Source organism: Dendropsophus ebraccatus, chromosome 7, assembly GCF_027789765.1.
Source record: "Dendropsophus ebraccatus isolate aDenEbr1 chromosome 7, aDenEbr1.pat, whole genome shotgun sequence".
Taxonomy (NCBI): Eukaryota; Metazoa; Chordata; class Amphibia; order Anura; family Hylidae; genus Dendropsophus; species Dendropsophus ebraccatus.
Genome location: NC_091460.1, coordinates 45,976,125 through 46,003,733, shown reverse-complemented (window position 1 = coordinate 46,003,733; position 27,609 = coordinate 45,976,125). Strand labels below are relative to the sequence as shown.

Genomic DNA, 27,609 nt, shown 5'->3' with positions numbered 1-27,609 from the left:
CTTAATAAAATCAGCACTCTTGGTGCGTTTTTTGTTTTTTCCGTTTACGCCTTTCACCATACTATAACAATTTGACAGCTGATTCTGAAAACTTGATTAGCGGGCACGGCGATCGGACTACATGCCGCACCTGGGACCGCGGCGGTTCAGAGCGGGGTCGCCGCGCAGCCACGCTCTGAACTCCCCAAGGCGGCTGCAGGGCGTAAATATACGCCTGCAGTCGTTAAGGGGTTAAGTAAAAAAATGTCATGTTGATATTCAGTTTTCCCCCAGTGACTTTCATCTAACATCTGGCCACAGCGTTTTTAACGTTAAAATTTGCATTTCATAAATAATAATCTTCTAGATGGGCGCTCATTTACTGGGCCTGTTACACGGCCCGATAATCATTTAGCAAGGGCTGCTTGGACATTGTTAGCGATGTCTAGGCAGCCCTTGCCCAAACAGTTCATACTTTTAATACTGCACCTGTTCACGCTCCTGGTCTTCTCCTGCGCTCTGTATGTGTCCAGGCACAGCGCCCTGCAGCTTCAGTGCAGCCTGTCTGAGCTGACAGGCCACTCAGCCATTCACTGGCCGTTATGGTCCCGGCAGTTCAGACAGGCGCACAGTGCCAGGACGCATACTCTATTACACGGAGCGATATTCGCCACAGATGAGGTCAATTTGGCCGATTATCGATGTAACAGGGCCCTTAGGGTGCTTTTAGACCAAGACATTCCTCAGCAGTGGGGGCTGCTCATGCCTTTACACGGCATGAGAAATCGAGCAGATGGGCTGCATAAATGATCCTTGTATTGTTTGTGAGGCCCTGGCAACTGGCAGCACAGATTTGTATATACCCATGCATTCATCTTCAGGCCTCACCTCCAATTGTCAATCATTTGGAGGAGTCAGCATCCTGAAGATACAGCCGATGGCCAGAGGGTCGGAGAAACAGATGGCAATACGGATGGTTAGTATAGACTGCTGCTTTTGATCTGGAAAATGACAGCACAGATAATATGTATACAGTATATCTGTGCTGTCATTTTCCAGATCACAAGCAACAGTCTACACTTACCATACTTACTCTTTTTCTCTTTCTCGGCTTCACAAGCACTGTTTGTACAGGGAGAACTGTGTAGATAAAAAGCCCATAAAAATAAATTTTTTGAGCAGGCACAGAAGATGAGATCAGCTGAAAATCGTCTTTGCCCGGTCTTTGGCTGATTGATGCTCTTTTCACAATTATCAGTTGCAGGAGCATTTCTAGCAACAATGCTGACTGATAATCGGCCCATGTAAAAGGACCCTAACCCAAATAGGGTGACATCAATCCTTGTCCAGAAAAACAAGGAGAAGCTGATGGGGACCTTAACAGTGATTTGGAGACCAATTCCTTTCCAGGTATATAACTATGAATCGTTCCTAGCCAGACGAAGCGCCGTAGCAGGCGCGAAACATTGTTGCTCCTGTGAACACACCTGCGTTTCCATCTTCCCTCTCCCCGCAGCACCTTATTCTGATGTACCCACAATAAACCACCAGCATCTGTGAAGTCGGTAAGTGCGAGATTCTCTGTCTTTTTGTCCCCATTGCATTTTTGGCTTTTTTGTCTCTGCACCACGACTTGTGTGGTCTGGATACATCTGGGACGGCGGCGCTTTCCTGTCCTTTATATATACGAGCCGAAGCGTGTTACATCAGTTGGTGCCGGTCTATTTCCTTCTCAACCTTACATATAACTATGAATACTGCAGTGGTTAAAGTGTCACTGTCTAAAAAATTGTTTGCGGAAATCAATAGAACAGGCGATTTTAAGAAACTTTTTAAATTGGGTTTATTAGTCAAATATGCCATTATCTGCATTCAAAAAGCCTTTCCCGAGGTCCCCCCCCCCCCTCCTCTCTCTCATTCACTATCAGGAAATCTCGACTCTTTTACATCAGTCGAGCCCTGTGTAACCTATGGAGAGGGGAGGGGGAGGAGGGAGGAGGGAGATTAGTCGCCAGCAGAGAGAAGAGAACAAAGGATTACAGAGTGGGAGCTGTGTGAAAGCCGATATTCAGAGGTCAGTGCTGACTTCAGAGGAGATAGCCGGTGATGTATCTGTAAATTAACTCTTTGTTGTCCTGTTTTGGTGCCTCATCTCCCTCCACCCAACCATGAAGACGGGGAGGGGGAGCTTCAAACTGCTTTTTCATAATAAAAATGCATTTTTCAGCTAATAAACCCGATTACAAAGTTTCTTAAAATTGCCTGTACTATTTCTGCAAAAAGAATTTAAATGACGGTGACACTTTAACCCCTTAAGGACAGAGCCTGAAATGGCCTTAATGACAGAGACAAATTTTATGAATATGACCAGTGTCACTTTAGTCATTAATAACTTCGGGATGCTTTTACCTATCCGGCTGATTCTGAGATTGTTTTCTCGTGACATATTGTACTTTACATTTCTGGTAAATTGGAGTCGATACTCATAACAAATCTTTATGAAAAAAACCCAAATAATGTGAAAAAATGTGAAAAAATGCATTTTTCCAACTTTGAAACTTCTTTGCGTATACAGAAAGTGGTTATACCACATAAATTATATATTAAATAGCATTAGCAACATGTCTACTTTATGTTGGCGGCATTTATTAAACTATTTTTCATTTTTTTTAGACGATAGGAAGCTTAAAACATTAGCAGCAAATTTCCAAATTTTCAGTAAAATTTCAAAATCAGATATTTTTAGGGACCTGTTCAGGTTTACTAAAAGTGTATTTGAGGGGCCTGTATGTTAGAAAGCCCCACAAAGCACCCCATTTCAGAAACTGCACCCCCCAAACTCTGCAAAAGCACATCCAGAAAGTGTTTTAACCCTTTAGGGGAGTCACAGAAATAAAAGCCAAGTGTGTAAGGAATTTGAAAATTTTAATTTTCTGTGCAGAGATTTTATTGTAATCCAATATTTTTCATAATTATAAACCTATTACCAGAGAAATGCACCCCAATAATTATTGCCCCGTTTCTGCAGTTTATAGAAATACCCCATATGTGGCCCTATTGCGCTATTTGACGCAACCACAAGCCTCAGATATAAGGGAGCGCCTAGTGAATTTCAACGCCTCCGTTATATTTGGTCATTTTTGACTGTACCACTTCAGGTTGGCAGAGGCTCTGGGGTGTCAAAACCTAAAAAACACCCCTAAAGGGACACCATTTAGAAAACTACACCCCTCAAGGAATGTAACAAGGGGTGCGGTGAGCATCTGGACCCCACAGGTGCTTCACAGATTTTCCGAACAATATGGCGTGAAAAAAGAAAAATTTATTTTTTACACTAAAACGTTGTTCTAGCCTTCAATTTTTCATTTTCTTAAAGGGATAAGAGGCAAAAAAAGACAAAAAATGTGTAGCGCAGTTTCTCCCGAGTACAGAAATACCCCACATGTGGCGATAGAGTGCCAAGGGGGCGCAGGACGAGCCTCCAAAGGGAAGGAGCGCCAATTGGCTTTTGGAAGCTGAATTTCACTGAAAAGGATTTCAAGGGCCATGTTGCATTTACAGAGCCCTCGTGCTGCCAAAACACTGGAAACCCCCCACAAGTGATTCCATTCTGGAAACTACACCCCTCAAGGAATCTAACAAGGGGTGCAGTGAGCATATGGACCCCACTGGTGACGGGCACAAATGTGGAACAATGTGACGTGAAAGGGAAAAATTTCATTTTTTCACTTTCATGGCACAAATGTGCCCGTCATCAAGGGGTCCATATCCTCACTGCACCCCTTGTTAGATTCCTTGAGGGGTGCAGTTTCCAGAATGGGGTCACTTGTGGGGGGTTTCCAGTGTTTTGGCAGCAGGAGGGCTCTGTAAATGCGACATGGCGTTCATCATCCATTCTAGCCAAATCCAACCTCCAAAATCCAAATGGCGCTCCTTCCCTTCGGAGGCTTGCCCTGCGCCCACATGGCGCTTTATGTCCACATGTGGGGTATTTACGGACTCGGGGGAAATTGCTCTACACATATTGTGTGTTTTTTTCTCTTTTAACCCCTTGTGAAAATGATAAATTCAAGGCTAAACCAACATTATAGTGTAAAAAATGTAATATTTCATTTTCACGCCACATTGTTCCACATTTGTGCCCGTCACCAGTGGGGTCCATATGCTCACTACACCCCTTGTTACATTCCCTGAGGGGTGTAGTTTCCATAATGGGGTCACTTGTGGGGGGTTTCAACTGTCTTGGCAACACAGAGGCCTTTTGAATGCAACATGGCCCCTCGAAATCCATTCCATCCAAATCCAGCCTTCAAAAACGAAATGGTGCTCCTTCCCTTCGGAGGCTTACCCTGCACCCGCATGGCGCTTTATGTCCACATGTGGGGTATTTACGGACTCGGGGGAAATTGCGCTACACATTTTGTTTTTTTTCTCCTCTTTTAACCCCTTGTGAAAATGATATATTCAAGGCTAAACCAACATTATAGTGTAAAAAATGTAATATTTCATTTTCACGCCACATTGTTCCACATTTGTGTCCGTCACCAGTGGGGTCCATATGCTCACTACACCCCTTGTTACATTCCTTGAGGGGTGCAGTTTCCATAATGGGGTCACTTGTGGGGGGTTTCAACTGTCTTGGCAACACAGGGGCCTTTTGAATGCAACATGGCCCCTCGAAATCCATTCCATCCAAATCCAGCCTTCAAAAACCAAATGGCGCTTCTTCCCTTCGGAGGCTTACCCTGCACCCGCATGGCGCTTTATGTCCATATGTGGGGTATTTCCGTACTCAGGGGAAATTGCTCTACACATTAAATGTTTTTTTTTATCTTTTAACCCCTTGTGAAAATGAAAAAACATGACAAGATTAATGATTTAGAGTAAAAATTTTACAAAAATTACACTAAATGTTGGTCTAGCCTTGATTTTTTTTCCATTTCCACAAGGGGTTAAAAAAGAAAATGAACACAAAACGTGTAGGGTAGTGTCCCCTGAGTACGAAAATACCCCACATGTGGACATAATGTGCCATATGGGCACAGGGCAAGTCACCAAAGGGACAGAGCGCCATTTAGAGGCTGGAATGGAGGATGGAGGCCATGTCGCAATTACAAAGCTCCTGTGCTGCCAGGACAGTAGAAACCCCCGACAAGTGACCCCATTCTGGAAACTACACCCCATAAGGAATCTAACAAGGGGTGCAGTGAGCATATGGACCCCACTGGTGACGGGCACTTACGTAGAACATGTGCCGAGAAAATAAAAAATACAATTTTTTTCATTTTCACGTCCCAAATGTGGCCGTCACCAGGGGGCCATATCCCCGCTGCCCCCCTTCTTAGATTCCTTATGGGGTGTAGTTTCCAGAATGGGGTCACTTGTGGGGGGTTTCTACTGTCCTGGCCACACAGAGGCTTTGTAATTGCATCATGGCATCCTCTAATGGGAATGGCGGCCATACCTATTTAGCTGGGGAAAAGGGACAATTCTAATTTATTTGGGGGTATTAGGCCAATTATTAGTTTATAAGGTTGAAAATGACAGGTGTCCATCAAACTCAATCTGTGTTGATCCAGAGGAAGGCAAAAAACCCCTCGTGAGGCAGACGACAGTAGCCTCATCACAGGGGAAAAATTCCTTCCTGACTCCATAATGGCGATCAGAATAATCCCTGGATCAACGTGACCCCTGAAATAGGAATAAGGAACAGAATTTAGATAATGTAGAACCCCAGTGACGTGTGGTGCGCCTTGAAGCGATCCAGTATGCAGAGGCCGGGGGGATCAGGACAGGCGTCACACTGGAAAATGTTGTCCTTCCTGATCCCCCTGTTACGCCACACTCTGCACTTCTTCTGGGGTCTCCTGTTCTCCAGTGTGGGGGACGTCACCTGGAGAATGTTGTCCTGGTGCGATACGGGGTCCCTCATATCCAGAAGCGCTGGGTCCGCTCCATGGCTGCTAAATATTAGGGCCCTATTACTACTTCTGATATGTTCGGATCGTGCCTCAATCTACAGGGCAGCGAGGGACCAGAGGAGGGGGCGCTGGTATAAAAGTTATCCCCGTACAGGTGGTGACCTTTATCCAGCAGTGGGAAGATCAGTTCCCGGACGATCTTCCCACTAACTCCGAGGATGGGGGGGAGGGGGGCATCTGGGGGCTGGATTCGGGTGTCCCTTCCTACATACACTCTAAGGGTACATGCACACTGCGGAATCGCGACAGATAACCCTTCGTGCATTCTGCAGCTGGCACCCACCGGCGGACTGATGCAGGCGCACGTCTCCACACGTGTCATAGACTCCATTCTATGCACGGGCGGATTCCGCTCTCCGTCCAACGTGTTCATTCTTTGGATGGACGATGGAATCCGCCCGTGCATAGAATGGATTCTATGACACGGGTGGAGACACATGCCTGCATCAGTCCGCCGGCGGGTGCCAGCTGTGGAATGCACAAAGGGTTATCCTTCTCCATTCCGCAGTATGCACGTACCCTAAATCTGTAAGTGTACCCTAAGGCACGCTCACAGAGTTTGTAGAATTTCACACCATACCGTCATCTCTTATTGGGACGGTACTGGCGGAAAAGATGTGTCTGGGGGGCAGCGTACGCTACGCTACCCCCAGATACGTCATTGGAGGATGAGGATGATGAGGATGAATGGAGGAAAGAAGGATCCCCCCATTCATCCTCACTGGCTGTTTCGGTGTCGGAGGTAATAATAACGTATCCCTCTGACGCCGAAAACACCCTGGGGGCCATCTTTATACGGGGATTGGTATATGGGGTATGTAGTGGTGTAGTGTCAAACTTTATTCAATGTAGTGTGGTGTAATGTAGTGTTTTTTACGTGTTTTTTTACAGTAAGTATAAAAAAAAAACCTACGCCAACAAAGGAGTTGCTGATAAATGCCGCACTTATGTGCGGCACTTATAAGCAGACCGTGGCAGTAGAATATAGAAAAAAAACACCCTACGCCAAAAAGGAGGAGTTGCTGATTAGCAGCGCACTTTCGTGCGATGCTGATCAACACTCAGCGGCGATAGGGTGCGCAAAATACAAAAAAAAAAATTTGAAAAAAAAAAAAAAAAAAATTCTACATTTGAACATCCCTGTAGCTGCTGATAAGTGTATTACACATATCAGCCGCTAGAGGGCAGCAGAGCGCAAAATACGGAAAGAGCCGACGCTGGAGCCGAAAATAGCCGAGAGAAGCCGAACGTGACGTCACGGAAGAAGCCGAAGACCCGAACGAAGACGAGGATGCCGCGAACCCGGAAGACGCCGATCAGGAGCCCGGGACAGGTGAGTAATGTACAAATACCTGCTCTGGACCCCTCGGCTACCTAGCTGAGGGGTCCAGGGCAGGTATTTACTATATTGTGGGACTCTGATCGCCGTGCCACCGGCCCGATCGCCGTGAATGGCCGGCCGGTACCGGCCGGCCGTTCACGGCGATCGGGCCGGTGGCACGGCGATCACCATTACTTTTTACAGTAATGGCGGTCGGTGCCGTCCTCGGACAGCACCGACCGCCATTTTTTTCCGGGTCATCGGGTCGCCGATGACCCGGAAAGGTTCCGATCGCCGCTATTGGCTGATCTGAATTGATCAGCCTATAGCGGCGATCGTAAGCACGGGGGGTGTTAACCACCCCCCGTGCCGTGAAGCTAAGATGGCCTGCTATGATTTATAGCAGGCCATCTTCCCCGACCGCTGTGTGTGAACACGCAGCGATCGGGGAAACATCGGGCGTAAATTTACGCCATGATGCGCCAAGTACCAGGGCGCGAGGGCGTAAGTTTACGCCCGATGTCGTTAAGGGGTTAAGAGGGAATCATACAGCAGCTAGCGAGCCTAACAGGTTCCCTTCAATAGTAATTTGTTATACCATACTATTAATTATTTCTATATGTATCATGTTGTATAGGTTTACAGTAACATCTAGCTCTATAAGTCACTATTAACCACATAATGTTGAGTAGGTTTTTAACACATTCATAGCTGTGATGAATGAGCCTTCTAAAAAGTTTGGGTTTCCACGAACCCGAACAATTGACATTTGAATCCCCCTGCCTCAGTTACAAGTCTCAAAACACAGAATTAGCCAGATATTCCTCCTGGGAAGGAAACCCACTCAGTTACAAGTATTAGGACACAAATGGGAAAATACCAAGGTGGCCCCTTTTGCATCAAAGTCTAACTCAGCTGCGAGGATTGCAACGTGACAAGGGAAAACCAAAGTCAGGCATCCATCCACAGACAACTGTTTTAGGGTATAGCAAATTTTTCAGGGGGCAATGTTTCAATGGAAACTCTTGAATGAGTACACTATTGGATGGATTTTTTCGCTGGTCTCCTTGTGTCTGTGTGTGAAACAGCTGTCTGTAGATGGATGCCTGCCTTTGGTTTTCCCTTGTCATGACTTTGACACTAAAGGGGCCACCCTGGTATTTCCCTATTTATGTTCCAATACTTGCAACTGAGTGGGAGTTAAGGGGTTACGTATCAGGGTGGTTTTTTGATCTCCCCACTGGAAGACACCCCTTAGCAACAGGTTCCTTCCCAGGAGGGATATCTGGCTATTTCCATGTTTTGAGCCTAATAACTGAGGCTCCACTCACCATTTTTTTTTCTTCAAAATTTTCAGGTGGCAATGTATCATTGGAGACTCTTATAGAGTACTTTGCTGATCTTCTTGAGCTCAGTGACTGTTGAGAAGGTGGATGCAGCCTGAGGGCTGCCTGGAAAAAATGGATACAGCTGTATCCAAGTTTTTCAGATAGTCCACGGTCTGCATGGGATGGAAATGTCAAACGTTTATGTTTTTGCGGATCCAAACTTTCACTCTAATAAACATGACATCATCAGTATGAATATTAAATACAGGGTTTTTTTCCCCACTTACCTGAAATCATAGGCTGGGGGATAGTCTCTTCTGTACTATTCACTCGATCAACTAAAATACATTTTACTGTGGTGTTCTTCGACAAGTAGAATGTTAGTCTTTCCTTAAATTGATTCAGTTTGTCTTCGTTGATGATATTAGGAGATACACACTGAATAAAAAGATTTGCTTGCATGTTTGTATCAGGTGGTGGTGGTTTTACCAATGTGACTGATTGTGTTTTTATTCCAGTGTCCTTGTACACATTGTGTAAGACAATCCCAAACTCTTTTTCTCGAAGTCTGAAGAGAACTCGTATAGAGGTTTCAGCTTTGATAATAGGGCAAATCAGATTTCCATCAGTACGGATAAATGGATCACACAGCCGTAACCAGACACGGTAAGTAGATTCCTCTTCAGTCCTCTGTCTTTTAGTACGAGTAGCCATAACAGTGCAGGAATGAACCTCTTCTATAGTGCTCTGTGATAAAGAGAAATGAAGCCTTACGATAAAGACAACAGTTATGTAATCACATGGGTGTGCCCAGAGGCAGAGAGGAGGACATAAACAGTATCTGAGAAATGAAACTTAACCGGCTTTACAGGAAGTGTTACACAAAATCATTGCATATTAATGGGGCAATTCACTTAAAAATGATCTCCAAATGTGGATTTCTGTGAATGTTCCTGCCAAAATAGATGAAAGATGATAAAATAGATAAAATATTTATCCAGTATTATAAAAACGTAGCTGATTTCTTTCAAAAGTGTGACATAACTGTCCCCAGTAGAACTGAGCTGTACTGAGCTGCAATACCAAACACAAACTGAGAACAAGAGTTCTGCTGTTTCTGGAGGCTATGTGTTTGTAATTCTGGTTAAAGGGGAACTCCACATAAGGAAAACTTGTTTTCTATTAAAAGTACATTAAAAGTTATATAGATGTGTCTATATAATGTATTACCATATCTGTGCGGTTCTGCCACACTGGTAGCTGATAGAAATCCAGGAAGTGAAGAAAAATGGCCTCTGTGCCAATTCACATTGTCTCCTGCTCCCACTGCTCTCTCACCTTAGGAGACAAAGATTCTATGTCTCTGTCTCACATTGTGTGTGTTTGCTGAGCGCACGCTGATGATACAGACAGGGGGCAGGGCGAGATGTCACAGGAGGCTTGGCTGGATCCCCCAATCCCCTGAGTGATTCACCATCTGTGACCGGCCAGAAGCAGGTGCTGAAACTTCACTGATTGTGCAATAGTCTGCTGTAAAATTTAGGGTTACGTTCACATATGCTGGAGTTTCATTGCAGTACTGCAGCGTCTTTACACAAATGATGCAGTAACACAAATAAATTATGCTAAATGCACAGAGGATCAGAGCCGGCGCTGCCAATCCCACCTGGAGAAAAAACAAGGCATAAACAGTATATCCCATGTAAGATAATACCGGATAAAGTCCTTATTGTGGGGCTCAAAGATAAAAGATGCTTGATCATAATATGTGCGTTGAGATGATTAAAAAAAAAATTACAATTAAATTCAAAAAGTTCTTTACTTTATCTCATGTAAATCAAATGTAAACCTAGCAATGATGTGCCAATATACAGTATGTGACTACTTTAGCAGGTGATTGAGCAGTCATGCATAATGCTGGGATCAAACACACAAGTTTTTTGTTTTTTTTTAACTGCCACTCCAGCTTTTGAGCCAAAGCAGAAAGTAGAAGTAAAAGTCCATCCTTTTATTTTCCTATATTATATATTGTATTATATAATACACTTCTGGCTTTGGCTCAAAAACTTCAATGCAGTTTTTTTTTTTTTTTTTTTTTAACTGCTGTGTGTGTGTGTGTGTGTGTGTGTGTGTTATTCCAGCATCCAAAGGATAATATTCTTGGAAGTCAGGTGTACAGAGAACAGGTGTTAATATGATAATGCTATGGAATTACTAAGGTGTATATATGTGTATTTATATAAAATTCAATACAGAAAAACATGCAACAAATCTATGGAATTTATGCACCTTTAAAAGCAAATACACTACGGATTTAAAAACAAGCACAAGTTTTTTGAAATTTTCTTCAGGCAATAGTGCCCCCCCGAATTATTAAAATGCATACGTACCTGATCCCTTTCGATCTCATCTTGTGTCGATAACGTCTTCCCAGAGGGGGGCTGCCAGCCTCCCTCTGCAACTTCAGCAGTAGTCTCACAGCTTCCTCGGCTCAGATTGGCTTAGCAAGCTATCAGTCATTTGATGCTACCAGCCAAAGGAACGAAGACACAGGACGGAGCTCCGGTGACCCACGATCGGTGGGACAGTCAAACAAAGATAGACCCAGGAGTAGGCGCTGAAGGGGGCATTTATCAAAGGACATTTATCAAAATGCGCCCCTCTTCCGGTTCCGGCGCCATGCAGTGAGGACGCACGAGCCGGCTGCTCCGCACCCGCCACAGATATAGAACTGCCTGAGACCCGCACCACGGTCGCACCCGACTCCCGATTACGCCAGACGGGCGCGGAGGCTGCATGGACCGCTTTGTCCAGACGATGAAGACCAAAACCCGCAGCAAATCACAGGTCAGATCGGACAAAGATTCGGCCTCTGCTGTGCCCAACATGGCGGGCGCTGTACCACGTGACTCACGGGATAGTTCCCCGTCCCGCTCCTCCACTGATCTCCCTGTCTGTGAGGCAGAACGAGAGCCGTTCAAAGTGGATTATAAAAGGCTGGCCACGGAGGTAGCGAAACAGATTGTCCCTGAAATCCAGGAGACGCTGGCGGCTACTATAGCGGCCTCTTTGCAGAAACTACAAGCCACAGTAACTAAACATGGCGACCGTCTGACGGAGGCAGAGAAGCGCATAGTATTTCTGGAAGAACAGATGGAGGCTGCTGAATCCTCCTATAGCAACTTGCGCTCTGACAACCACAAACTTTGGGACAAGGTGCAGGACCTGGAGGATCGCTCCAGGCGCAACAACCTGCGCATAGTGGGTGTGCCGGAGTCAGTAGCACAAAAGGACTTGGCAAAGTTATGTGAGTCTGCTATTCCAACACTGCTGGGAATTCCACATAAATGTAAAGTGGAGAGAGCCCACCGCTTGGGCCCGGACCGCACTCAACTTGGGGATACTTCCCATGCCTCACTACAACACCGCAAGCGCCCGCGGCAAGTTATTGTGCGTTACTTAGATTACTCGGACAGAGTGGAGATTCTCCAAGCTTTCCGCAAACAGCAGCAAGATCTCACATACCAGGAGGCCAAATTGCTTATTTTTGGAGACTTTTCCGCCGAGACCACAAGGAGGCGCAAGTTATTCTCGCCCATCTGCTCGGCCCTCTTCAGGAAACATGTCCGCTTCGCCCTGCTGTTCCCGGCGACGCTCCGGGTTTTCTATCCTGATGGGTCCTACTCCACTTTCCACTCACCTGAAGCAGCCAAGGACGGCCTAGAGGAGATCCTAATGGATAAGCAGCATACACCGAGATCGTCTCGACGCTCCAGAACACCGTCATCTCCCCGGGATAACAACGGCAGCCCTTGTCGCTCAGCGCAACGCCGAGAAGGGGACTGGTACGCCGCGCCAAGAGAACAACGACAACGCCGTCCTTCCATACCGCAGGACTGATCTGGGCCAGAGCTGACTCCGTTTGAGTATGGTTATGAGTTAGACTCTTTAGAGTCGGTGGGCCATGGTTCACGATTTAGACCATCTTAAGGGGTGGGACGTTGGCTATGCAGTTCTGCCCTTGTTATAGTTAATGTTTATCACCCTATCTGTGCGCGGGTCCGGAATACCCGGCAGGTTTAAGGTTAATATTTCTTTGTGGAACAGCGTAGTTCCTGCGTGGAAAAAAGTGAGGTCTATAACCCAATGCTAGCTGGATACTGCTGTTAGGTGGGGTTCCAGAATAGCGGGTATGTTACTGTTTAGAGGGGGGGTTGGAGTTGGGTGGTTGGGGAAGGGAGGGAGGGATGGGAGGGGGAGGGTCCAGACTCGCGGAGGGTTCCTATTTTGTTTTCCAATCCATATGTCATTTATCTGTACTATACAGGTCTATGTTAAAATTGGTGTCTTGGAACATTAAGGGACTACGGTCCCCACAGAAACGGGTGCTTATGCTACGACACCTAAAACGTATGAAGCCGGACGTAGTCTTACTGCAGGAGACCCATTTGACATCTGAGGATTTTTTCCGCCTGAAGAAATTATGGGTCAAGGAGGTCTATGGTTCTCCTGCAGTGGATCGTAAGGCGGGTGTGCTCATACTGATTAGCCGCTCCTTCCAGGGCGAAGTTATACAGGTGTCGCATGATGATGCCGGTAGACTATGCAAACTTCACGTCAGAATGCTCTCTGAGGACATGACTATTTATAATGTATATGGCCCAAACACTAACAACTCTCTCTTCTTTTCTAATCTTACTGACCAGATCCTAGCAGACCCAGTGCAAAATAAACTGATAGCTGGAGACTTCAATGAGGTCGTAACGCCCTTGGAGGACCGCTCTAAGCCCCGTGGCTCCCATGCCTCTACGACGCCGCTGCTGGCGCTGTTACAGCGGACATCCATGACTGACGTGTGGAGGTATTTCAATCCAGACTCAAGGGAATACACCTATTATTCTGCCCCACACGATTCCTGGTCAAGGATTGATTACATATTCTCATCCTCTAGCACCCTCCCAAAGATTTTAACCCCCAATATTGAAGATATGGTCATATCTGATCACACCCCCGTATCGTGCACCGTAACTACTCAACTGCCCAGGGGTAGTGACTTCATTTGGAGGTTCCCTATAGGCCTTGCCAAAGATGACGGCTTTAAGACTCTCCTTAAGGGATGGTGGCTGGAATACTCTACCTCTAACGCTGAACACACCTCACAGCCGCAATTGTTCTGGGACGCAGCTAAGGCTGTCCTACGTGGACGCATTATGGCATATAGGGCGTCTCTCCAAAAGAAGGTATCGGCCAATATCTCTAAATTTAGCACCTCCCTTAAGGAAGCCTATACTAAATTTTTGGTGACTCCTACTGAGGTCACGAGGGCGGCCTGGCAACAAGCCAGAGACCAATATGAACAATGGATGAAACGGAAGGAGGAGTTACATAGGTCCTACTTTGAGGCTCTGTTGTTTAGGCATGGGGGCAAAGCGGGTCGACTGTTGGCGCGGTTCGCCAAGGGACCATTTCCACAACACTCCATCACGCAACTAGTTGACCTCCAGGGCACACTGCAGAAACATCCAGCTCGTATCAATGGGGTATTCCAAGACTTTTATAGACGCCTTTATGACAAGGGGGTGGGGGGAGACGGGGATAATTGTGACTGGCTACATGACCTTGACTTACCGACGTTGACGGACTCTGACAGGGAATCTCTGAATAAACCAATATCTGGGGAGGAGATTGCGAGCGTTATATCGCATCTGAAGTCTCACAAGGCCCCTGGTCCGGACGGTTTCTCGGGAGACTTCTACAAAATTCTCGGTCCTGACATCACACCGACCTTAAAAGCTCTCTATGACACCTATCTCTCTTCCTCCCCAATACCTAGCTCTTCCAACACGGCCTACATTAAGGTCCTCCTGAAGCCTGGAAAAGACCCCAAGACACCAAACTCATATAGACCTATTTCATTACTAAACCTGGACATCAAAATTGTGTCCAAAATTTTGGCTGACCGCTTAGCCGCGGTCATGCCTTCTCTTATCTCTCCCTCCCAGGTAGGCTTTATTAAAGGGAGATCCGCGGTAATGAATATCCGCAAGGTAATGGCCGTGTTGGATGAGGTTAAGGCGTACCCTGAGAAACATCCATCCCCAGCCCTACTTTCCATTGATGCTGAAAAAGCTTTTGATAATGTGAGCTGGGGATGGATGTTCAGAGTGATGGGGACAATGGGCTTCTCTGGTTCTTTTCTTTCCTATGTTCGGCACCTGTACCATTCTCCAGTGGCCAGGATCCATACTCCTGGTTTTCTTTCTTCTCCTTTTCCCCTCTTTAAGGGGACGCGACAGGGTTGCCCATTGTCCCCCTTGCTTTTTAACTTGGCCATTGAGCCACTGTCACGTAGACTGAGTCTAGCCAGGGATTATGACGGGATCAAGGTGGGGGGGGAAGAGCTTAGGGCCATATTATTTGCAGATGATTTACTTATTTTTCTTAGTGACCCTAGTAGAGATTTAGATGTGGTCTTTCGACATTTAGAAGACTTCGGCTCTGTGGCTGGTTTCAGAGTAAATAAAGACAAAAGTGACTTACTTAAACTGACTTCATTCCCCATTAGACAAAATCTCCCGGTCCGCTGCTCTACCGACTACATCACATACTTAGGCATTAAAATTGGACGATCTTCTAGCTCCTTATACAGGCTAAATTATCCTCCTCTGATACAGAGGATCCAAACGGAGTTGCTGAGGTGGACCACTTTGCCATTGTCTCTTATGGCCAGAGTGGCCTTGCTAAAAATGATAGGATTTGCTAGGCTCCTCTATCCATTCCAGACCATTCCGATCCTTCTTAGTCACAGAGACGTGTCGGCATTAACTTCGGCCTTCTCCAAATTTATTTGGGCCTCCAAACGCCCTAGGATTGCGAGGCTGAAGTTGGTGCTTCCCAGGGAGGAGGGAGGTCTGTCTCTGCCGGATATCCGGAGTTATAATCTGGCATGCCTATTGAGACATGGGGTGGACTGGCTCAGAGGTTCTAGCAATCACTCCAATTTCCTACTGGAATCCCGCTTAGCACACCCTTGGTCGTTAAATGGCCTGCTTCATACGAGGTTCGGGGCACTCCCGCCTCATATTCGATCTAGTCTCATTTTCAGAGATACTATTAAGGCCTGGCACCATAGTAGGAAATTATTGGGTCTACATAGCCTGGTGAGCCAACATATGGACCTTTGGCACCTTCCTGAATTCCCGCAAGGTCACCAAAATGCTATGTTCTCGCAATGGAAGATGAGAGGGGTCCGGACGGCAGCCGATGTTATGCAGCTGTCGGGCCATGGTTATTTGACCTTTCCAGAGATACAATCCAAATATGGCTTGGGGCAGGGACATTTCTTGGCATACCATCAACTGCATACCTTTCTCTCCTCTAGATTGCATAACCTGACTAAGGAATTCACGGCTAACCCACTGGCAATCTTTATTGTGACATCTACCCCCATCCATACTCTTTCCTCTCTATCTATCACCATGAGAACGGCCATCACGAAAGGCTCGTCTCATACTTTGTTCAAATACTGGGGAGATAAACTCCCCCTTCCTGATCTAACGCAGCTGATCTTGAAGGGGTGGGGGACGGTCAGGAGAGCTATTGTCTGTGAACAGTGGAGAGAGACCCAATTCCGCATCATGCACCACGCCACGTACGGATTTAGTTTTCCTAGAACTGAGCTACATCCGGATAGAATAGAGGCGTGCCCGAATTGTTCGGAATTTGGTACTGATCTATACCATGGTCTCTATTCTTGCCCAAGGGTAATTACTTTCTGGCAACACTTGCTCTCCTTCATAGGCTCTAAACTTCTCCTGGCTGTTCCCCTGGACCCACATCTGCTGATGCTCCATATCCCCCCGGATAATTCGCAAATTACACAGCTAATACACATTTTTATTTTAGTGGCAAAACGTTGTCTCTTGTCCCGTTGGTTGGTGTCGGATATACCGTCAGTGGAACATGTCCTCCAACAGGTCAAGAGATACCTACTTATGGACCAACTAGATGCCGAACCAGCTAGGGAAAAAAGAGCCAAGTCATTCTTTAAAAAATGGAAAAGGTTTATTATCACTTTTCTCTCACCTCCAGAAATTCATGAGATTGTCCAACCGTTCAAAGACACAAAATGGTACATGAGAAAGGATGTTGCTGGTACCTTAGGGGTGTTACGCATCCCTGACAGCCGGGTTGACAATTGCCATCTTTCAGGATAGCCTTGGTCAATCCTTTGTCCGCGAGTCTGGAAAGGGATGGGGGGGGGGGGGGTAGGGGAGGAGTGGGGGGGGGGGGGGGTTAGGGGGGTGTTATGGCTATCTTTTGTTTCCTGTATAATTATGCCCACGGTCGCCGCTCCCTTATTTCATTTCATGATGACCTCTTGAAATTTTATGTATGGTTGTCTGTGTACAGCCTCTGTATTGCGGACTGTTCCCTTGTAAACTATTTTGCCTTATAACACAATAAAAATAAGTTTGAAAAAAAAAAAAAAAAAAAAAAATGCGCCCCTGGTGTATGACATGAAAAATTCTAATATCACAGGTGTAGTTTCCCATGACAGCCATTTTAACAAATGACTTCCCATATTTATGGATCCGCAAAAAATACGAAATACAGAAGCATTTTTTGTGGATTGCGGACAAGGATTGTGTACGATTGTGGACATAATGTACAGCAGTGCTTCTCAATTCCAGTCCTCAGGCCTCACCAACAGGTCATGTTTTGAGGCTATCCCATACAAAGGACAGCTGTGATAATACCTGATGCACTGAGTATAATTATATCACCTGTGAAATACTAAGGAAATCCTCAAAACATGACCTGTTGGTGAGGCCTGAGGACTGGAATTGAGAAGCACTGATGTACAGTACTAAAAGATTTATGAACGTACAAAGGTAGTCGTATTCAGCAGAGGATCCTAGTCACCTTCTCCTATTATCTCAGTTTGTTCACAATAAAATCTGATGCTCAGATAACAATACTTTTCTGCTGTCCAGTCACAACCAAGGGATCACAGGACCCTAGAGCGACAAACTCACTTGCCTCAGTGCACCTGCGTTGCCTGACCAGCAACGGCGTATGCGCAAGACTCCCAACTGCACCCTCATATAGTGGGTAGGCCCAACTCTGTGCCCTTATATTATATTAGTCCTCCTTTATGCCTCCATATAGTATTAGGCCCCTCTATGCAGCATCTATACAGTAATATCCCCCTTGATACAAATCCCCTATAATATCAGACCTCTCTCTGCTGGTCCCATGTAATATTAGGCCTCTTTGTTTAGATCCCATCTTCTTATAGTATTAGGTCCCTCTGTGCATCCATATAGCATCCTTTTTGCATCTATATACTAGATTGCTCCCTCCTAAAAACTCACCTGCCACACGCGTCCCTGTTACTGCAGTTCTACCGGTGCACAGCTCTCCTCATATGTCTTCTGGCACAGGTACAGTTGCTTGTGTTACCCGTCAGTGTACTAGTGCATGTGCTCAGGGAATGCCCTGCAGCTGCACATCCTCTGGTGCCCCCGATTGATGTGCAGCTGCAGGACACGATTATAATGTTGGCTGTTTGGATGATTGTATGCTCCCCAGGAGCCTCAAGCCTCGGGCTTCTGCCTGAACCGTCCACACCCCTGTCATTCACCCCTGCTGTCAGTCTAAAGGCTTTACTACAATGGATGATTATTGTCTGACAAAGCCAATATCACCTCCCTCTTCTGGCTCACCTTTGCCAAGTATCTATTCATTCCCCTGAGCCAATCAGCGCTCAAGTTTTCAGCAATTAATACTGCCCGAACTATTTTACACACAGACTCCTTTCAAACTGTGTTTTAAAGCCCTTGGTGGTGATACATGTGCTAAGTATTTTAGGTTTTGATAGGATTTGTCAAAACATTTGTTTAAAAACATTTACGTTTAAAGACCAAGAATTTCTCATAGAAATGAATGGCGTAATGTTAAATATTACTCTGCACAGCACTAACTAGCCAATCAAAGCACACATGCAAATGGCTGAAATGTAGCAGCCAATAGAAACTCACAGGTCCTTCACTTAATACCTGACAACATCCACACAGTCACATGTCCCCTACTGGACAATTTTGCCTCACTGCATAAATACAGATTTCGACAAGATTGTCATGGTAACCGAGCAATTTTCTTTACCATTATAAGGCCGCTGTGGATGTCACTATTAAGGGGTCAGTATCAAAGTCTTTTGACTGCGTCCTTGCCCTGTAAATGCTGCAAATATATTTTGATAAAGCCCCGTGTTGAATGCAAATGTGGGTTAATTAGTCAGCTGTGCATTTCCTGCTTACGAATTAGTCATGGTCCCAGCACCCAGCACTATGATGCGGCTCCTTTAGAATCAATGGAGCTGCTTCATAGAGGGGAGGAAATTTCCTCCCAGTGGGGAAAAACAGACCGCGGCACTGGCTTCCCCATGACAGCGCCGTTCTGTCGGTGGGTCAAATTCAAGAGGATGTACTTGATGGTACATCCTCTTTAATTACATCACACAGAGGCTGGCCTTGCATCATGCCAGTGCCCGACATCTGTTTATGGATTGGATGCCTCTGTCCTGTGCATGTCTGCAGTAATAAAGATGTTGGAGCGCTGATACGATGCGAGGTCCGCCTCTGTGTGATGTAATTAAGATATATTTCTTTAAATCACGCCCAGAGGGACATGATAACAGCACTGGTCAGCCCTGGGACCATGACTTCTTTGTAAGCAGTAAATGCCCAGGCAGAGGTGTAGCTAGCCTCTCCTGCACCCGGGGCAAAGATTCAATTTCGCGAACCCCCCCATGTATGCACAGTAAGCCAATGTATGTATATATATATATTTTATTTTTAATGAAGTTTAGGTGAGGGATAGTTTAGATGAGCGATTCGGTCATCTCTACTGGCAGCACTAGTGTGGTGTTCACAATATGGCATACATAATGTCATATTTACTGTGTACCTGGAATGTTCCCATTTAAAATTTGGTCCCTAAGTACCTCAACAGAGGCGCCGATGTCTCCGTCTGTCTGTACCTGTAAATTAGGAGGCGGCATTGTCGCTCCCTGATGTCGGTACCTGAGGGGGTGTCATTGTCTCCGCTCCCTGCTGTCTGTACCTGTGAATTAGGAGGCGACGTTGTCTCCGCTCCCTGCTGTCTGTACCTGTGGAGGCGCTGTTGTGTCGGCTCCCTGCTGTCTGTACCTGAGGAGGCGCCGTTGTCTCTGCTCCCTGCTGTCTGTACCTGAGGAGGCGCCGTTGTCTCCGCTCCCTGCTGTCTGTACCTGTGAATTAGGAGGCGATGTTGTCTCTGCTCCCTGCTGTCTGTACCTGTGGAGGCGCTGTTGTGTCGGCTCCCTGCTGTCTGTACCTGAGGAGGCGCTGTTGTCTCTGCTCCCTGCTGTCTGTACCTGAGGAGGCGCCGTTGTCTCTGCTCCCTGCTGTCTGTACCTGAGGAGGCGCTGCTGTCTCCGCTCCCTGCCGTCTGAACCTGTGAATTAGGAGGCAAAGCTTCCTGATCTATCTGGTGTGACACCCAGTGTAATGTGATTCTATGGTGCCGTCTCCTAATGCACAGATACGCTCAGCAGTAGAGTTGATCAAACTTTGGGAAATCTTAGGTTTGATTGAACTCGAACATTTACAAACCTGCCGCATTAGATTGCTGATGCCTTCCCAGTCCATGGGTAAGGAGGAGAGTACCCAGCTATTACAATCCCGGATTTCCAGGCGGTACCCGGGCTGTCTCGTCTTTCCCCACGGACCGGGAAGGCATCACCAATCTAATGCGGCAGGTTCGTGAATGTTCGAGTTCTATAGAACCTAGGATTTTTTATCGAGGTTCTATCAACTCCACTCAGCAGCAGAGACAACAGCAGTAAAACCACCAGTAAGGTTTTCCATCACCAAATTCAAAATAGAAATAATTTAGAAAAATGACAGGTAAAGGTGCTTTATAGATTGGCATAGGGAACCTTGCCTCACCAGCTGTTGCAAAACTACAACTCCCATCATACATAGACAGTCAAAGCTAAAACTTTGGCTGTGCAGACATGATGGGAGTTGTAGTTCTACAACAGCTGGAGAGCCAAGCTTCCCTACCCCTGCAGATACTAGGTAAGGTTTATATAAATGTGATATATATTTGGATAGGGCAGTTATTAAGGGGTTAAGTATGGAATAATGTACAGCCAGATCAGACCGCTAAATAGACATTGGACCCCAACTCTCTTGTGTGCCCCCCATCCCAGACAAGTGTCACCCTGTACCCCCCTGTCCCCCTCCCCAGACTGTACACCCCTGATTGTCCTCCCCTTCCCACACACCTGTTTCTTCTTTCTTCCTCCTCCATAGTGCAGTGTACATACAGGACCTGTGGTGACATCATAGTCACATGTCAAGGTCCTTCACCATCTACACAGTAACTTTGCTGTACTGTTTCCTGGCTGCTGTTTAGCCCTAATTTGCGCAAAATCGGGGTAAAAACGCTGTGATTTTGCACAAATTATAGCTAAACAGCAGCCAGGAGACAGTACAGTATGAAAAATACCTCTTTTGATGAAGTAAAAATCGTCCCCTGCCTCCCCACAATGACAGAGGGCAGGACGCTTCCAGGCTGCCTCATCCACTGTGATCCTTCTCTCTCTGCTCCCTGTGATTGCGCCCCCCCTGGTCTCGGCGCCCAGGGCAGCTGCCCCCCCTAGCTACGGCCCTGCGCCCAGGTGATTAGTTAACCCACATTTGCATGCAGTGCAGGGTTTTTATCAATGTACATTTGCAGCTTACAGAGGGCAAGGAAGCAGGCAAAGATATATGGAAAGTGTTTTGCCTGCTGCGTCCCGCGCTCCGGGTCGCCGCACCCGCTCTCTCTCATGGTCATCTTCTGCAGACGCCGGACCCCACATGCAGGGGCCTGGCGCTGCTGCTTCGGCCCCTGGGGGCGCCTCACCACTCCTCAGTCCTGCTCCCCGTTGTCACGCGTCCCTGCCAATAGTCTCAGTGGTTCCTGCTGTCTGTGGTTCCAGCTGTGAGTCCTGCTGTGTTCCTGCTGCCTGCCTACATGTCTCCAGCTGCACCTCGCCGGCCAGCCAAGCCAGGGGTAGCGACCTGGGGTCACCTGCTGCAGCAAATCCATCCCGCCTTGCGTTGGGCACTGGTGAAGAATAGCGGCCCCTTAGACTCTGCTTCCTGGTGCAGCTTACGTCATTGTAAGCGGTGGTACAGCGGATCCACAAAGTTGTTACAGTAGGCTCCAACCATGGATCGTGGCAAGTTGCCTGATGTCCCTAAAATCATGAGTGCCCACCCAGCAGATCCAGCAGCAGTCCCAGAAAATTCAGCAATTATCTGCAGCCTTACAGCAGCATGAACAGGCACAACAGGCTCCAGTGTCTCCAACTCCGGCGCCTGTGACATCTCCTCTTGCCCTGCCGTCCAAGTATGGTGGAGATCCGAAGAAGTGAAGGAGTTTTGTCACCCAGTGCGCTATGCACATCGAACTCTTGGCAAATCTGTTCACCACAGAGCAATCTAAGGTGACCTTTGTCATCAGCCTCCTAGAGGGAAAGGCCCTGGCTTGGGCAACACCACTGTGGGACCGAGATGATACGGTTAATGCCAATCTCCGGGCCTTCCTGTCTCAGTTCCTCTGTGTGTTTGAGGAGCCCACCCAAGCATCTTCTGCAGAGACCACCCTTCTCAACTTGAGACAGGGAAACTCTGAGGGTGAGTACGCCATTCAGTTCCGGACGCTGGCGGACGAACTTAATTGGAACAAAGCAGCCCTAGTTGCCACCTTCAAGAAGGGCCTGTCTAGCTGTGTGAAGGGTGTGTTAGCTAGCCATGAAATCCTAACTTCCCTAAATGACCTGATCTTTCTGGCTACTCGGATAGATGTCCACTTCTCCGAGAGGGAGGAGGAGGTCCGACAAGAACACAAAGTAGTCCGTCCTCACCAGCTTTCCAGAGGCCGTCCACTTTTCCATTACCGCCAGCATTGGAGGAGCCTATGCAGGTGGATAGACTGCATCTATCATCTGAGGAAAGAATAAAATTTTTGTGCCTTTACTGTGCCAGCTCCAACCACTTCCATCTGAACTGTCCCCAGTAGGGGACAGGAAACTCCCGCACCTAGGTTCGGTAGGAGAGGCCTCCCTTAGTGTGAATGCATCCTCTCCATGGCTGTCTTTACTAGTTACCATCTCGACTCCTTCTAAACAAGTGCTTCCTGTCCACAGCTTTCCTTGACTCTTGCCCTGCTGGCAGCTTCATTGCTGCATCTTTTGTCCAGAAGTCGCAATTTCCAGTGGTTCAACTTACCAGACCACTGTCTATCTCCTCGGTCACTAGAGAGTCTCTCAGTGAGCCTGTTCAGTTTCAGACCAAAACAGTGACACTTCAAGTAGGGGCACTGCACACTGAGAGGATCACTCTCTACATTCTACCTTGTTCCTCTTCCTTGGTTGCAGTTCCATGCCCCCAACTTAGACTGGAAGACTGGGGAGATTTTGGGTTGGGGACCAGATTGCCCCAACCACTATCTGAAGATCCCTCTGATCTGACCTCCTTCTTCACCACCATATTCTTCCAAGCCGTTGCCTGGCCTTCCGGCCAAATACCAAAGTCTGGTGGATGTATTCTCTGAAAAAGAGGATGACAATCTACCACCCCATCGGCCATACGGCTGCCCTTTTGACCTCCTTCCAGGTGCTATTCCTCCTTGTGGTAGAGTGTATCTGCTTTTAGTCCCGGAGACTGAAGCCATGGCTACTTACATCAAGGAAAACCTTCAATAGGACTCCATCGTTAAGTCCACCTCACCCGTTGGAGCAGGTTTCTTTTTGTCCAGAAAAAGGACAGGTCCCTTTGGCCTTGTATGAACAATCAAGGCCTGAACCACTAATCTCTGAGTTCTTTGACCGTCTTTGCGAAGCCCAGATCTTCACCAACCCGGATCTCAGGGGAGCCTACAACTTGATCAGAATACATGAGAGTGACAAATGGAAGACCACCTTGAACACCAGAGACAGGCACTTCAAGTATCTTTGCAATGCCCCCACGATCTTCCAGGAGTTTGTCAATTATATATTCCAGGATCTCCTCTACGTTTGTGTCATCGTATACTTGGATGACATCCTGGTCTACCCCCCTGATTTGCAGACCCATGTGACTCAAGAATGCCAAGTGCTACGACAGCTTAAGGCCAACCGTCTTTATGCCAAATTGGAGAAGTGCGTTTTGAATCAGTCTAGCCTTCCATTCATTAGATATATGGTTTCAAGTTGTGGTCTACAGATGGATGCAGGAAGCCGGGACCGGCACCATGTAGTATACATGCAGACTACATTGCATCATATCATTAACAGTAGCATTTCAGCACAGGATTGTTAAGAGCCATGACTAAGGGCCCTATTCCACTGGACGATTATCGTTCAGATTATCGTTAAATCGTTCGAATCTAAACGATAATCGTTCGGTTGAAATGCAGTTAACGATTAACGACCGAACGAGAAATCGTTGATCGCTTTATAAGACCTGGACCTATTTTTATCGTTGCTCGTTCGCAAATCGTTCGCGTTGAATAAGACATCGTTCGGTCGTTCGCAATAGATACGAATGCAATAGCGAATAAATAGCGAAGAAAAAACGATCGCAATTACGATCATAAGTAACGATTATCGTTCAATGGAAATGAGTGAACGTTTTCAGGTCTTTCGCAATAGTGGTCGTTTGCGATCGTTAATCGTTAATGATATGCAAACGATAATCGTCCAGTGGAATAGGGCCCTAAGGACCACATGGGTCTGAAACACATTGGCCAATTTTAAAGAATATGCAACAAAGTTTATGAATGTTTTAACCCAAGCTCAGGAGATAATGAAGTTGCTTTCACTTATGGTGTAACGACCTTGGAGTCCTTAGGAGTCTCTTTGTTCTATTAGGACAATTTATAAATAGTGAGACAAAAGTATAATTAACAATTACCAGGAGTGCTGACGATTTAACAGTAACTGGTATCTCTTCTTCTCCAGGTTCAACTTCATCATACATAGCAGAGAAAAACTTGAATGCCGCTGCTCTCATGCCTCTGATGTTCTTGGTCAGGAGAACAGCCCTCACCACTGAACACCTGAACACTTAGGGGGACATTTATCAAACTGGTGTAAAGTAGAATTGTCTTAGTTACCCCTAGCAACCAATCAGATTCCACCTATCATTTTTCAAAGAGTCTCCCCCATAGTACCTGTGGCCACCTTGGTTCTTCAGGATGTCCCTCCTGGCAAGACTTATGTGCGCCCATTGTTTAGAAGGAGAATTCTGTAATGTGGTTGTGTCTCCTTGGTCGCTGGGCATTCTGGAACCTATAAAAATGGCAGCTGATCTCCCGCCATTACTGGTGGCCTAGTCTTTTAAGGGACATCAAAGACTACGTGTCCTACTGCAATACCTGTACCCAAAAGAAGACTTCCAGATTGAAACCAGGCAGTCTTTGTCAGCCTGTGCCCCTTCTAGATCACCCTAGCTATGGACTTTGTTATCGACCTCCCACCTTTGACAGGCAACACCGTCATTTGGGTGGTCACAGACCATTTTTCCAAAATATCCTATTGTCTGCCTCTTGCTGGTTTGCCTCCTACTCCCCATCTTGGCAGCCTTTTCCTCCAGCACACCTTCCAGCTGTATAGACATGGAATGATTTTGGTGTGCTCTCTGTTACTAACACCTGGTGAAGCTAGACTTTTCTTCAGCCTACCACCCCAAGACTAACGGGCAAGTCGAGAGTGTCAATCAGGTCCTTGGAAATGATCTCCGCCATTTTGTCTGGAGGACAATTGGTCAAGTCTGATAGTATTGGCAGAATTTTCATATAACCTGGATTGGATTTCCACAGGCATGTCTCCATTTTTTATTGTCTACACCCTCCGCTGCCTCTCTTTATCCTCCGAAGTACCAGCTGTGGACAAACTGGTCAAAGACTTTCTGTCCATTTGGGAACAGACGTGCCAATCTTTGATGCTTGCATCTGGTCGGATGAAGTCCCAGCAAGCGAGCCAAGCCTGGGGCAGCCTAGGGGGTCACCTGCCACAGCAAATCCATCCCTTCTTGTGAGAATCTCTGGTGAAGGGGCAGGGCCGGCGTCAGCACCCGGCTAAGTAGGGCAAATGCCGGGGCCCCCAGCTCCTCTAGGGGCCCACTCCCGTTTGTTACTACATTTTTTTTGTTAGTAAAAAAGAAAAAAAAGTGTAGTAACAAAGGGGACTGGGCCCCTAGAGGCCGCATGTGACAGTTAGGGGCCCGCCGATCCATACTGGGGCCCCCGAGCACCTGTCTTCCATCACAAATCTTCCCTACAGCCGAGTAGGAAAGAGGACCTTTGAGTCTGAAGGACCTTTGATGATGTCACGGGTCATGTGATCGGACACATGACCTGATAGAGGGCAGCAGGTAGGCTCTGCAAACTAAGTGTCCTGTATGTGCTGGTTCTTCTACTTGTTTTGTGTATAGAGGTCCTGCTGTAATATATCTATATCTATTACAGCAGTATATATATATATATATATATATATATATATATATATATATATATATATATATTACAGCAGGACCTCTATACACAAAACAACTAGATATCTGTATCTCCTATCTATCTATCTATCTATCTATCTATTTCCCTATCTCCTATCTATCTATCTATCTATCTATCTATCTATCTATCTATCTATCTATCTGTCTATCTATTTCCCTATCTCCTATCTATCATATGAACATGGTGAGACCTCTAGTTCTCCTATATTCAGGCCCTGCAGTGATATACAGTGTGTGTGTGTGTGTGTGTGTGTGTGTGTGTATATATATATATATATATATATATATACACACTGTATATCACTGCAGGGCCTGTATATAGGAGAACTAGAGGTCTCACCATGTTCATATTATAAATAAATAAATATATATATATATATATATATATATATATATATATAATGCTGGTGCTGCTAGTTCTCTAGTATACAGCTCCTGCTCTGTGTGTATGTATATACACACACACACACACACACACACACACACAGAAGGAGCTGTATACTAGAGAACTAGCAGCACCAGCATGATATATATATATATTCCTGTCACTGTGTCTGACTCCTCCAGAGTCCTGACTACTGCAGAGATCAGGAGATACAGGAGGAGAAAGATATGCAGCAGCCGCATGTTTCTTCTGCTGCAAATCTTTCCTCGCCTGTCTCTCCATGATTTGCTCCTCAAAGGGGCCCGCCGAGGCTCTGTCGCCCAAGGGCCCACAAAAAGCTGGAGCCGGCCCTGTGAAGGGGCCCTTAGTCTCTGCTCCCTGATGTGGCTTATGCCATCGCTAGTAGAAATGAGCGAGTAGTGAAATATTTGACTTTCGAGAATTTAAATCGAATAGTGACCGAGATTCGACTATTTGAACGAATATTCGATCCCATTATAGTCTATGGGAAAAAAAATTCTCGGCACTTGGAAATCAAAATTCGACCACTTGGAGGTCACCAAGACCCCCATGAAACCTCCCTAGACGATGCCAACACCTCCGGAATGACACTGAGACATTAGGAGAAGCATGCCTGGGTGCACCCAACACCTCAAAATTGCAGTATAATGCCAGTCTCCGCAGTTGCAAAGGAAAAATATTTGTGAATGCTTTACAAACGTTTACGGCAATGTTCACACATTTCGTTCGTATTTCTTGCTCAGCGTTACATGATTCCAATGTGCGTCCGTAGACTGTCATGTCGTTCATGCATATCACGTGTCATGCTGTACAGACATTAGGCTGCAGCAGAGCAGAGCAGAGCATAGGAGAGGCTAAAAAATGTCCAGGAAATTGTCCCCTTTTGGCCAAGAAGAGCTGAAGCTTATGGTCAAAATCATGGATGAGAGGGATTATGCCCTGGAACATGTCCCTGTCACTAACCCCAACACACATGAAAGGGGTTAGTGACCCCTAAGCC

The 27,609-nt window shown here is 46.4% G+C and overlaps 1 protein-coding gene across 2 annotated transcripts in view; it reads right to left on the bottom strand.

The window, feature by feature from the left end:
- LOC138797379 (uncharacterized) overlaps nt 1–19,843 on the bottom strand; it is a 105,722-nt gene extending 85,879 nt beyond the window's left edge. Inside the window, exons 1-2 of one of the 2 annotated variants that reach the window (XM_069977450.1) lie at nt 19,783–19,843; nt 8,897–9,356 (exon numbers count right to left, since the gene is read on the bottom strand). In XM_069977450.1, the coding sequence (XP_069833551.1) occupies nt 8,897–9,323 (427 nt within the window). In that variant the 5' untranslated portion in view covers nt 9,324–9,356; nt 19,783–19,843. Of the gene's footprint in view, nt 1–8,896; nt 9,357–9,839; nt 9,952–19,782 lie in introns of those variants that run through there. The other variant, XM_069977449.1, reaches the window with a different exon arrangement.
- Nucleotides 19,844–27,609: the final 7,766 nt, after the last annotated feature.